Here is a 12428-nt window from a genome sequence, read left to right as displayed (position 1 = left end):
ATCTAAGTCATCCCACTGGCCTTTTGCTACTCTCCAGAAGTCCACTGTCTTGTCTCCAGCTTTAGAGTAAAAGAGCACCTCAGCTACCACTTCCCACAACCTTCTTACGGACTCCAGTCTGTCTCTATCAGTCTCTCCCTTGACTCTGAATTCATCACAACCTTCTTACAGACTCCAGTCTGTCTCTATCAGTCTCTCCCTTGACTCTGAATTCATCACAACCTTCTTACAGACTCCAGTCTGTCTCTATCAGTCTCTCCCTTGACTCTGAATTCATCACAACCTTCTTACGGACTCCAGTCTGTCTCTATCAGTCTCTCCCTTGACTCTGAATTCATCACAACCTTCTTACGGACTCCAGTCTGTCTCTATCAGTCTCTCCCTTGACTCTGAATTCATCACAACCTTCTTACAGACTCCAGTCTGTCTCTATCAGTCTCTCCCTTGACTCTGAATTCATCACAACCTTCTTACAGACTCCAGTCTGTCTCTATCAGTCTCTCCCTTGACTCTGAATTCATCACAACCTTCTTACAGACTCCAGTCTGTCTCTATCAGTCTCTCCCTTGACTCTGAATTCATCACAACCTTCTTACGGACTCCAGTCTGTCTCTATCAGTCTCTCCCTTGACTCTCAATTCATCACAACCTTCTTACGGACTCCGGTCTGTCTCTATCAGTCTCTCCCTTGACTCTGAATTCATCACAACCTTCTTACGGACTCCGGTCTGTCTCTATCAGTCTCTCCCTTGACTCTGAATTCATCACAACCTTCTTACGGACTCCAGTCTGTCTCTATCAGTCTCTCCCTTGACTCTCAATTCATCACAACCTTCTTACGGACTCCGGTCTGTCTCTATCAGTCTCTCCCTTGACTCTGAATTCATCACAACCTTCTTACGGACTCCGGTCTGTCTCTATCAGTCTCTCCCTTGGCTCTCAATTCATCACAACCTCCTCTGTCATTCCAAGAAGCAGCATGTTTACTGTGCTGGACCAGTATGTCTCCTCAAATATTATGAGACTTTCATAAGGTCATTTCAATATGTCTTATTTTACTTATTTTATTCCTGACAGTTACCAATATACAGCAGTTATTCATAAATAACTATTGTTAAATTCAGGTTGAATTAAACTGTCTTTGAAATAAAAGTGACCAGCACTTAGTGAAAGAATTAAAGGAAAAAAAAAATCAAGGAAATGCCTTTTATATGGGGGTGGGGCTGGTTTTTTATAAATGTGTGATCATTAATTATCAATTAAGTTTACTATTGCTTCTATTTCAGAAATGCCTTTCTCCCTGAGCTACAAACCTATTAAGTCAGAGGAAAAACAAAAATAAACGTATTGGCCTGCTCCTTGAGGGTAACCCATATACCAGTAGTAGTAAACCTAATCAGTTCAGAAATGCCAACCTTTCTTCTGTGCACTCAGGTTTCTCAGTTCCATCAATCTCAATTTCTATCAGTTCTTCTGCTTCTCTCTTAGTCATGGCTGAAATATTTCAAATCTTCAGTCCTGGAAGAGTTAAATTTTAAGAGATTTTTAAACATCTTAGCATAAACAAAAACGCTTTGCAAGAAAAAGACCAAATCTGAATGAAAGAGGGAGAAAACAGAAGTGCTCTTTATATACGTGAAAGCTTGCACACAGCATTTATAAACTGGCTTTTGTTTAAATTGCCATTTATTAGCCTGCTTTGGTGATTTCATTATTTATTGGAACTTGTTGGCCCAGTCTAAGTCAGTAAATTAATTCAAGACACTACAAAAGCAAATGAAAATTATAGCAACTATATTAAAGCAACTTGGTTTCCAACCTGAAGCTTAACATGGAGATGGATTACAAATGTCTAGCTAAAAATCTGATTGTATAAGATTAAAATTGTTCAATGAGCAAGTTGCAGAACAGAAAAGATAACTACAATACATGAAAATAGGAGACCAAACCTTCAGTTAATTAATAACCAAAAAGAGAAAAAGTTGGGACAAACTACAAACATTGGCAAAGCAGAGCACAGAAACAGGAAATGCACAGCAAAGCAAACTAAACTCAGGGTGTGAAGAAATGCACGAGTACAGATCATCCCAAAATGAAATTTACATTATATCGTGCTTTTCCTAGAAAACGCAGGCAGCATTAGGAAAAAGTACAGCATGTACATCTGTGATGTGTGTGGAAAGAGCAAAAATCAATTCTGGCCGGGCAGTGGTGGCACACACCTTTAATCCCAGCAGTCGGGAGGCAGAGACAGGTGGATCTCTGTGAGTTCGAGGACAGCCTGGTCTACAGAGCTAGTTCCAAGACAGGCTCCAAAGCCACAGAGAAACCCTGTCTAGAAAAAAAAATCAAATCTGATTAGAAGTTAAAGACTGAAGATCTCCCTTCTGGTGAAGAGCACATGCATTTTCAAAACCACCCTTTTTCTTTCCAGTCCTATAGATTCAAATGTTTTTTAGTTGCCAGAAGTATCTGGTGAACCATGCTAATTCAGGACTTGGCTTCTGTCTGCTCTCCTGACTTTTTCATCTTAACATCTCAGGACTTAATTCACTACTTCACCCAAGATCCACTTCTGTACTGGTAGTACAGGTACAATGGACTTAGGCCCACCTGGGTACGCACGCAAATAAGAAAAAAAAAGGTGCTAAAGAGGTGGCCAGTATCTTGTGGAGTTAAAGCCTGTGTGGTCCCTAAGAACAGGACGATGGTGAATCTGTTCAAATCCTTTGCTCTTGCCAGCACTCAGGCCTATCGTTAGTCCAAACTCCCTATAGGTTTTTAAAACCTGCATTGACTTACTGCCATGCGTGATGGTGCACTCCTTTAATGCGGGTGCTTAGAAAACAGAGAGGCACACAGACCTCCGCATTCTAGGCCGGCCTAGACTAAATAGCAAGTCTCCGGTCAGCCAGGGCTAGACAGTGAGATATGCTCGTGTGTCTGCGTGTGCGCACGTGTGGCGGTCAGAGGGCTGCTTGTGGCTGTCAGGTCTCTCCTGGCACTTCAGTTTCAGCGGCTGAGCACAGGCAGCAGTTGGTTTTACCTATCGAGCCATCTCACTGGCCTACCTATGGATTTTCACATGACTACTCGTCCTCATGAAGCGAGGTATGGCACCATTCTCTGTGCTGTTAACCCTAGGGTGGAATCCCTAGACTCCATCGTGTTCGCTGCACTACAGCAACGGGGGAAACGGGAGCTGGCAAGCTACTTAATTAACATTGACTGATCTCTTCGAAAACAGAAAGTCAGCATAAATATCAGTGCGGTGGCACTGGTGCGACTTTGAGACAGTTCTAGAAGGAAAACTAGGGGCGGAATGCGGGAATCACTGAGTCGGGTGACAGAGACCCGGGAGGGCCGCGACTACGTGGAGAGTCAGGGCGCCGGGCCCGGATCGCGCCGGGCGACGAGCGCGTCCTCAGCGTCCCGCCGCGCGGCCCCGGACCTGGCCGCTCCCCGCGCCCCTCCCCTCGGCTCCCCGCACAGCCTCTCCCGCCCCTCCCCACCCGACTCCCTCAAGTCTCCACGAACGGAAATGGGAGTCACAACGCCGGGGACCAGCGGAAACAAAACACAGAGGCGGCCGCGGGGGGGCCGCGGCGGGGGGAAGAGCCCCGGAACCAGGCCGGCCGCGCGGGCCCGCGCTCCCCCGCCAGCCCGCGGCCGCACTCACCAGCTCCGGAATCCGCCCCGTGGCCCTCGGCCGCGCTCCAGAGCCGGCTGGGAACGGCGGCGGCGCGGGCTCCACGTGCAGCGCCTCTCCGGGTAAGCCACTCCGCGCCCGCGACTCGCAGAGTGAGGCCCCGGGGCCCTTCCCGCGGAATCGGCGCTAAGGAACCTCAGCCCCTCTCCCGCCTCCCAGGCACCCCTGGGCCTGGAACTACAACTCCCAGCAGGGTGCGCGACACGAACGCCCGCGGCAACGGAGGCTCACGAGGCACAAACGCCCCAGGCCGCTTGGTTTGACGCGCTCGCTTTACCCCCACACTGCATCTGCCTCCCCCACCCCAAGGAACAAGACGCTGACTCCGAAGGGAGCTTGAACTAGGAGAGAGAACAAAGTACGCATGCGTACAGGGCACTGTTTCCAAGAGGGAAAGAGAGGTGAAGTTAAGTGAAGGGAAGATGGCGGAGGCTTAGCTAGGGGACCCGGAAGCACTTACCCTCCACTTCCTCCTCCTGTTTGCCTTTTGTCTCACCTAGAGGCGTCCGGTCGCGGACTGTCTCCGAGGCGCTTCCTGTCCGGTGAGCGCCGAACGACTGAAGCGGTGGCCCATAATGCATTGCGATGGCGGGTAGGCGTGTGTAGGCGGAGCCAGGGCCGGAAGTAGAACGGTGGCGGCGGCGGTGACTCTGGCAGCTCGGGACTGAGTGCAAGGTGACTGGGAGGGTAAACTAGGCTAGCGCGGCCTCTGGGGACAGCGATTCTGGGTTTCTTCACGAGTCCAGGGCTGCCCATCACCTCTGCTCTAGTAGGAGAGCGTAGCCCTGTGCCCTTGGCACCTTCTCGGCCTGGCCTGAGGTTACAGGGTGACCTCGGCCCTGCCGGGTATTCAAGTTTGCCTTAGACACAATAAGTACAATCATTAATACCCTTTTGGGAGCAGAACGGGCCAGCACGAAAGGCAGAAAGGCGGGGTGGTGGGTCTGCAGCCCGCTTGGGGCCACCCAAGGTCAGAAGAAGCTGGTGAATTAGACCCGAGCAGGTCGTGTCCCTTTAGGCGAGAAAGGGCACCAGTCATATCCCAGAAGTTTGCCTCTGGTCTAGAAACGTTGGTGCTAAAACAGCTTTGTGGATTGACTTCATGAGTAGATACTTACAGGCAGGAAACGGACTAGCCTTTGCCGGGCTGGTCGGTCATCGCTATAAATAGAAGAGCCATGCTCCTTCCCAACGCTACGCCTCTGGGTTTGAACTTCTTTTGATTTTTTTCCCCCATTCCTTCCCCAGTATTTTAATATTAGAGCCCTAACAGGCAGCTAGCTCCTGATAGTATATCAGTATAGAATTTGTCACAGATGATGCTTTACACTTACGGTGGCATTTGCCTTCTGTGGAATAGTGAACGGTCCATAGACACTGTTGAATCTGAAACAGTGGAAGGCAATAAAAAAGCAGAGCCGAGTAGCTTTGGTAAGAGAGTATGTGCTCATGTTGTGGATGATTGTGTAGGATTTAGGAGGTGAATATATACATACATGCTTGGTTGGGGCTCAGGAAGTAGGTATATTAGAAGTGTGAGTTGAGAAACAGTACTTTGATGATGCATTATTGAGAAGGGAAGCTGTATTTTGCCTATTATGTAGAAGTGACAGTCTTTGTAGTCAGCTTGGGAGCAGGTTGGCTGTAGGATGTTTGGTAAACAGTAACCTTCTGTAGACATGATTTTTATCATCTGTAAGCAAGACTAGGAACACCTTGCCCTAATAACTCTTTAAAGGGTGTTTTCCTTCACTGAGCAATAGTTTCCAAATTTCCTAGGGGTAAACAAGTATTGTTGCCTTACTGATGTATGTTCTGTCTTCCTAAATTTCCAAAAAAAAGAACAGACATTGAGTTGGGCGATATTTTCTTATTTTAAGGTCTTTTTGGTTATTTCTTGGCTTGTAGTCCTTTCACCTGTATAATTTTCTGGTAGATTATGAGTGACAGTAATCAAGACTTTAATTCCTTCAAATGTTTTTATCCAGGCCTATGAATGATATTTCTCTTATCTGTTTATTTGATTTCTTTAAGGAGTACTAAATGTTATTCCAGGCATTCTTGAAGTTGGTATTATTGACACTTTGGACTGGATAACTCTTTGAAGTGAGGAGCCTGGGGAGGGTTATTTTTCATGTTGTAGGGAGCATAGACTTATGCCTGATCTCTACCCACTAGAGGCCACTTGCATCCACCCTATTCAGGACAACTAAAATTGTCTTCACACAACAAATACGCCCTGGGAGAAAAAAATGCTGCTTTCACCTATGCTTAGTAACCACTGTGCCAGGCTGCTGGTTTACAGTTAATATTTCTCAAATTTTCAGCGATAAAGGGGTACTTCAACCCCTCCATGCAGGTCTGTCTGTCTGTCTGTCTGTCTGTCTGTCTGTGTGCCTGTCTATGCATCTGTGTGTGTTTATTTAGGTGTATGTGGGCACATCTGCACGTATTTCTCTACCAGCCAGAGGCCAACCTCAGCTGTTACTCTTCAGATACTATGCGTCGTGTTTTTTGAGACAGGGTCAGTCGAAGATCTAGCCGAGGAGACTGGGTTATCAACTGAGCCCCAAATATCTGCCTGTCTCTGCCTCCCCAGTGCTGGCAGTATAAGCTTACTGCCAATCCTGACTTTAAAAACAAACAAAACAAAGCAAAACTCACAGGTTCTGGGTATCAAATGCTGTCTCTCTACCACCACTTTTGGAATTGTTGTCATTACTAAATTCAAGAGTCAAATTAGTCAAATTGCTGTAAAGATTTTTAAATCCTTGATCTAGCTGCTCCATTAACATAAGCCAGTAGCAGTATGCCCACTGCTAGTGGTCCTCTCATGATTCAGTACGAGTCACGTTTCATCAGGCAGGTTCAGAAAAAGTAAACCTAGGGGAGAGCAGGAGAAGCATGTTGGCATAGCAGGTTTTCCTTGGGGGGGTTGAAGGGCCCTTTATCAGCTCGAGAGGCATTAACTGTATGACAGCAGACTACAGCAAGATGTGAAGTGGCAGAGGGCTGGTTTTATTTCCCAGGGCACATTTATTGTAAAGAAATGTTATGAAGATGTCCATTAAAGTGTGGATACTTTCTATTGCCATTTCATTATTGTTTGTTATAAGCTAAGTCTAGATCAGGAGAAATTTTTCTTCTAAGTTTCAGCCTCTCTGTCTTTTCCTTTTGGGCTTACTGCTTGAGTGTATTTGTTGTCATTTGGAATATTTTTACATTTGATCTTTAGATTGCTAAGTCAGGTCTTAGGAATTATCCTGTCCTTTAATGTATCTCGCAACATTTTTAGCTAAAAAATTAATTTGTTTTAGCTTTAGCAGGTCTAAGGACTTGAAAGGTTTTAAGCTCTGATTTTTAAACTTTTGACTTTGACCTCCTGCAAACTCTCTGATGAGTTTGTATCATCTAATCTCTGTTACTACAGGGCTTACTTGGCCTGTTTTTCTTTGGATGCTGTTTTTCTTTGCTGTTTCTTTTGGAAGTTGATTTGGTTGTTACAGTGTTAAGTGGCTAGGATCCTGCTGTTGTTAGCAGACAAAACTGTTTCCTTCCTGTGGGCCTGTGAAGTGGAAATTTTCAGCCTCTCATTCCTGGCTAAGACAACTGTCTTTGCTCTCTTTGTCCAGCTCCCTTTTTGCCCTTTGCGGGGCCATGGAAATAGGCACATTATAAGCACATCGTCCTTTTTTCCTGGAGGCAAGCAGTGTTCTTGAACAGCCTCACCTCACTGTTTCCTCAGGTCCAAGATTAAGTTCATGGGTGACAAAGCACCACCCCAGATTTTGTGTTTTCTTTCTGCTTTAACCCTAGTAGACCTCTCAACTGTTCCTATGTCCTTGAGCTTTTCAGTAAAAAGCGGAAGGGTCATTCCATATAACTGTGACTGGCCAGTCACAGCCTGGGTCCAGTATACAGTAGTTCTATAACTTAATCCATAGAATTAGGTCTTGCCATGTGATGTAGTTCAGGTGATTTATGAAAAGTACATAATCTTCTGATGCTTGTCTAGTACCAGAGACTCACCATGATTCTTCAGAGGATCTTCAGGCTGTCCTCTCTCCTTCGGTCGGCAGTCTCTGTGAACTTGAGGAGGAACATTGGTGTTACAGCGGTGGCGTTTAATAAGGAACTTGATCCGGTACAGAAACTCTTCGTGGACAAGATAAGAGAGTACAAATCAAAGCGACAGTAAGTGGGCAGATTATGAAGCACATTCAAAGTATGTAAATTTCAGGATGTAAGTCCTAACTGTATTGCCTTTATAAAGGCTCCAATTCAAAGTATGTAAATTTCAGGATGTAAGTCCTAACTGTATTGCCTTTATAAAGGCTCCAAGGACAGTTCTAGTAAGTCTGTTACCATTAGAAGTGTAGGCACAATAATGTCATTACAGTAAAATAAGTCAGGTCATAGAAGTCCACAGCATCCTGAAGTCATTTGTTAGCTACTTAAGAAAATTGGGTCCTGTAGACACTGATTACCTTAACATCATAAAACTAAGAATGATTGGGCAAGACATACAATCAGAGCATTCCAACTGTCATGTTTGGCCTTTTCTATGATGTGATTTGGGGATGTACGTAAACAGCATTTTCTCATTAAGGATGTTATATTGTTGATGTATCTCTGGAAATATCAACGGACAAAAGACTGAAAATGACATGAAGTAAGACCTGGAAAAATAGTATTTCAAACCCACATATGAGATGAATATCCAACTTATTCATCATTTGGTTCAACCCCTAAATCGTAGGAAAACGGTAAACAGGCGTGTATTTCTTTGGTCATCTATCATTTACAAAGAACATGAGGGCTAACTGATATGGGCTGTGTTGTTTTACAAAATGCACATTCTTTTTTTTTTATATTTATTTATTTATTTATTATGTACACAATATTCTATCTGTGTGTATGCCTGCAGGCCAGAAGAGGGCACCAGACCTCATTACAGATGGTTGTGAGCCACCATGTGGTTGCTGGGAATTGAACTCAGGACCTTTGGAAGAGCAGGCAATGCTCTTACCTCTGAGCCATCTCTCCAGCCCCAAAATGCAGATTCTTAAAACCTGATGGAAGTAGAAAGCTTATAAACAAGTAAATAGAATCAAATGGTTAGTTGCTAGCTAACATCTAATGTTTGGAGATTAGAAAGGAAAAACCACTCTTCCTAACTGGAAGCATTTAGAAAGGCATCTTTGAGAAGTTCGTGTTTGCCTTTGAAGGCAGTGCTTGGGGTCCTTTTACCCTTTTGATGTCTGTCTCCTGGGCAGCGGTAATCATCTTCCCATTGCAAAAAGGGAAAAAAGAAAGAATTTCCTCATGATTTTGCTTAGAGCTTGTTCTCAATCAACTAGAAGAAATACCTTTACTATACCAGGTTAAGAATAATAATTTTAAAGACTAGATAGGTAGGCCAGGCTGTGATGGAACACACCTTTAATCCCAGCACTCGGGAGGCAGAGGCAGGCAAATCCTTGTGAGTTCAAGGCCAGCCTGGTCTACAAGAGTAGTTCCAGGACAGCTAGGACTGTTACACAGGGAAACCCTGTCTCAAAAAAAGAAAGAAAGAAAGAAAGAAAGAAAGAAAGAAAGAAAGAAAGAAAGAAAGAAAGACAAAAAAAGACTAGATAGGTAATTGGGAATAGGAAGATTATATCTTTTAAGATGGAGAAATGACGTCAGATTAATGTGTGGAAACTAGAAAGTGTGAAGTTTGTTTGGAGAGTTATACACTTTTGATCCCAGAGGTATAGGGCATAGGAGTGTGCACAGTTTCAAGCTTCTTTGTAAATGATTGTCGAGTTAGTGTACTGGTTGGTTTTATGTCACCTTAACATAAGCTAGAGTCATCAGAGAGGAGATTGAGAAAATGTCTCCCTGAGATAGGACATTGGCAAGCTTATAGCACATTTTCTTAATTGGCGACTACACCACTGTGGGTGCAGCCAGCATGGGCTGGAAGTCCTGTGTTCTGTAAGAAAGCAGTCTGAGCAAGCCATGGGGAGTAAGCCAGTAAGCAGCTCCCCTTCATGCATAGCCTCTGTACCAGCTCCTTTCTCTTGGTTCCTGCCTACTTGAGTCCCTGTTCTCACTTTCTTGGAAGATGACCATGATATGGAAGCATAAGTCACATAAACCCTTACCTCCCCAAGGTGTTTTGGTTATGGTGTTTCATTATAACAGTAGTAACCCTGACTAAGGCAATTAATTGTCAATGGTTGGACCCAATAAAAGTCTTGAGGAATGGGACGATGGTTCAGTTGGTAAAGTTCTAGCATAATAAAGAGGGACCAGAGTTTGCATCCCCAGCACCAGTAGTCACAGCAGCATTTGCCTTTAATCTGAGCATTAGTAGATAGAGGCAGGACATCCTTGGGGTCTTGCTGACCAGCCAGTTTAACCAGTTTGGGAACTCAAGTTCAGTGGGAGACCCTGTCTTCAAAAGAGAGATAGAGGAAGTCACTGGATGTCATCATTGACCTCTGGCTTCCATTCATGCATGCAACATACGGACCTTGGATATTTGAATGACTGTAATAACTACTCTTTTGTTGAGGTTGTTATTTTTTATTAGTGTGTATGAGTGTTTTGCATGTATTTATATGTGCACCACATATGAGCCTAGTACCATGTAGGTCAGAAGGGAGTGTTAATGGTGAACTGGCTAACTGGTGAACTACTGTTTAGGTGCTGGGAACTGAATCCGAGTCCTCTGCAAGTGTTCTAAGCTCTCAGCCATCTCTCCGGCCCCTTTATCATTTTATTATTCAGCAGCTGCCAGGCTTAACATTTCAGACCTCCGGTGTCTAGGTTTTGCTGGGGATTTGTTTTGTTTTATTGGTTTGTGTTTCTTCTTTTTTTATCTGGATTACATCATATTCCATATACTGCAACTCAGATCCTAAGAGAGTCTGATTAGTAAGTATCTTTGAAGCTAACAGACCTTGACTGTTAGAGATTTGTTTGAAGTTACCGTATCTCTAAAACCGATTCTAAAACAAATTTGAATTAAAATTCAGATACTAAAAAGGTTTCCTTTCCCCACCATATGTGTACCTTTAAAAATCTCTTTAAGCGTGATGGTAAAGGGTAATTTCTGGTTTTTTTGTTTTTTTTTTTAAATTAGTGCATAAAATCAGTTTTCTTTGTTCACTTACAATAGGACATCTGGAGGACCTGTTGATGCTGGCCCAGAGTATCAGCAAGATCTGGACAAAGAGCTTTTTAAGCTTAAACAAATGTTTGGTAAAGGGGATATGAATACGTTTCCTACCTTCAAATTTGAAGGTAAGTCTGATCCCAAATTAAGTATGGGCGATTATTGTAGATGGAGAATATTCATGTACATTTTTGGGGGGGCGTTCATGCGAGGGTCCGGCCTAGGACCTTGCCTCTGTTATGCAAATGCTGTCACTGATGTATACTTCATTCTTGAGAGGTTTTTGGATTGTTTGGAAGTTAAATTGATGGAGGAAGGTCATTGGTTAAATTAAAAGAAACTGCTTGGCTCATTGGTTAGGAGATAGGTGGGAGGAGTAAACAGAACAAAACGCTGGGAGGAAGAGGAAGTGAGGTCAGACTCCACAGCGCTCTTCTCGGGAGCAGACGTCCGCCATGCTCCCGGCTCCTGGGCAGACACACGCGATGAAGCTCTGAAGCTCCGACCCAAGATGGACTTAGGCTAGAATCTTCCCGGTAAGACCGGTGCTACACAGATGATAAGAAATGGGCTAGTCCAGGTGCGAGAGTTAGCCTAGAAGAGGCTAGATAGAGATGGGTCAAGCAGTGTTTAAAAGAATACAGTGTCTGTGTAATTATTTCGGGGCATAAGCTAGCCGAGCCGGGCAGGCGGCTGGGGTTTTGGGGACACAGCCCAGCCGCCGCTCCATATTACTACATTAAATGACATTTACGTGGAATTTCATACAGTCATGATGTGTTCACAAGGAAGCATTCACGCCACTGTTTTCCTTCGATACAGGGTAGCACATGTGTATATGGAAGTTTCTGTCCCACCTGTTCTAGCGGCCATTCAGTCCCAAAAAAGCACACAGAGGCTTACATTAATTATAAACTGTTTTGCCTATTAGCTCAGGCTTATTATTAACTACCTCTTACAACTTAAATTAACCCATAATTCTAGTCTATGTTTAGCCACATGGCTTGGTATCTTTTCTCACCTTGCTTCCTCTGAGTCTGGCTGGTTCCTTTCCTCTTCCCAGAATTCTCTTACTCTGGTTGCCCCACCTATAATTCCTACCTGGCTACTGGCCAATTGGTGTTTTATTAAATCAGTACAAGTGACAAATCTCTACAGTATACAAGAGCATTATCCCACAGCACACATGAACTATGATACCTTTCTCATCTGATTGGTCTAGATACACAACACTGTTTTATTAATACACTAATAGCGAGCCCTGCCCTCAGAAGCTGTTGAACGTTTGGTGGTTGTTATATTTCTCCATATATGTTTAAAAGCAGATGTTTTCTTAAAACTGGTAAACTTCAAGCACTGTAGCTAATCTTGTTATTGTAGTGTGTCTAAGCCTGAAACTTTTCCCTCTTTTTAGATCCCAAATTTGAAGTCTTCGACAAACCCCAGTCCTGAAGAATACTATAAAATCCATCTGGTAATTTAGTTGTACAACTAATTAAAAAAATTCAAATAAACTTTCATTTCACAGTTATCAAATGTCCTTTAAATTCTTTG

At 44.0% G+C, this 12428-nt stretch overlaps 2 protein-coding genes across 4 annotated transcripts in view; one reads left to right on the top strand and one right to left on the bottom strand.

Annotated features, from left to right (window-relative positions):
• Positions 1–4259, bottom strand: part of Gabpa (GA binding protein transcription factor subunit alpha) — a 29213-nt gene extending 24954 nt beyond the window's left edge. For 2 of the 3 annotated variants that reach the window (XM_075959095.1, XM_075959152.1), the window contains exons 1-2: positions 3680–3800; positions 1416–1518 (exon numbers count right to left, since the gene is read on the bottom strand). In XM_075959095.1, coding sequence (XP_075815210.1) covers positions 1416–1492 — 77 coding nt within the window. In that variant the 5' untranslated portion in view covers positions 1493–1518; positions 3680–3800. Of the gene's footprint in view, positions 1–1415; positions 1519–3679; positions 3801–4169 lie in introns of those variants that run through there. The other variant, XM_075959133.1, reaches the window with a different exon arrangement.
• Atp5pf (ATP synthase peripheral stalk subunit F6) lies at positions 4210–12410 on the top strand. The gene is made up of 4 exons (XM_075959183.1): positions 4210–4384; positions 7725–7903; positions 10878–11002; positions 12289–12410. The coding sequence occupies exons 2-4, from the start codon at positions 7740–7742 to the stop codon at positions 12324–12326; spliced, it is 327 nt and encodes a 108-aa protein (XP_075815298.1). The 5' UTR covers positions 4210–4384; positions 7725–7739; the 3' UTR covers positions 12327–12410.
• Positions 12411–12428: the final 18 nt, after the last annotated feature.

This window comes from Microtus pennsylvanicus, chromosome 1 (genome assembly GCF_037038515.1).
Source record: "Microtus pennsylvanicus isolate mMicPen1 chromosome 1, mMicPen1.hap1, whole genome shotgun sequence".
NCBI lineage: Eukaryota > Metazoa > Chordata > Mammalia > Rodentia > Cricetidae > Microtus > Microtus pennsylvanicus.
This window is presented reverse-complemented; position numbering and strand designations above follow the sequence as displayed.

Excerpts from the sequence above, each read along its gene's own strand:
- Atp5pf (XM_075959183.1), top strand. The coding sequence starts at position 7,740 with ATGATTCTTCAGAGGATCTTCAGGCTGTCCTCTCTCCTTCGGTCGGCA. Across the intron at positions 7,904-10,877 it reads GAGTACAAATCAAAGCGACA|GACATCTGGAGGACCTGTTG; the intron begins GTAAGTGGGCAG and ends CACTTACAATAG. Across the intron at positions 11,003-12,288 it reads TCCTACCTTCAAATTTGAAG|ATCCCAAATTTGAAGTCTTC; the intron begins GTAAGTCTGATC and ends CCCTCTTTTTAG.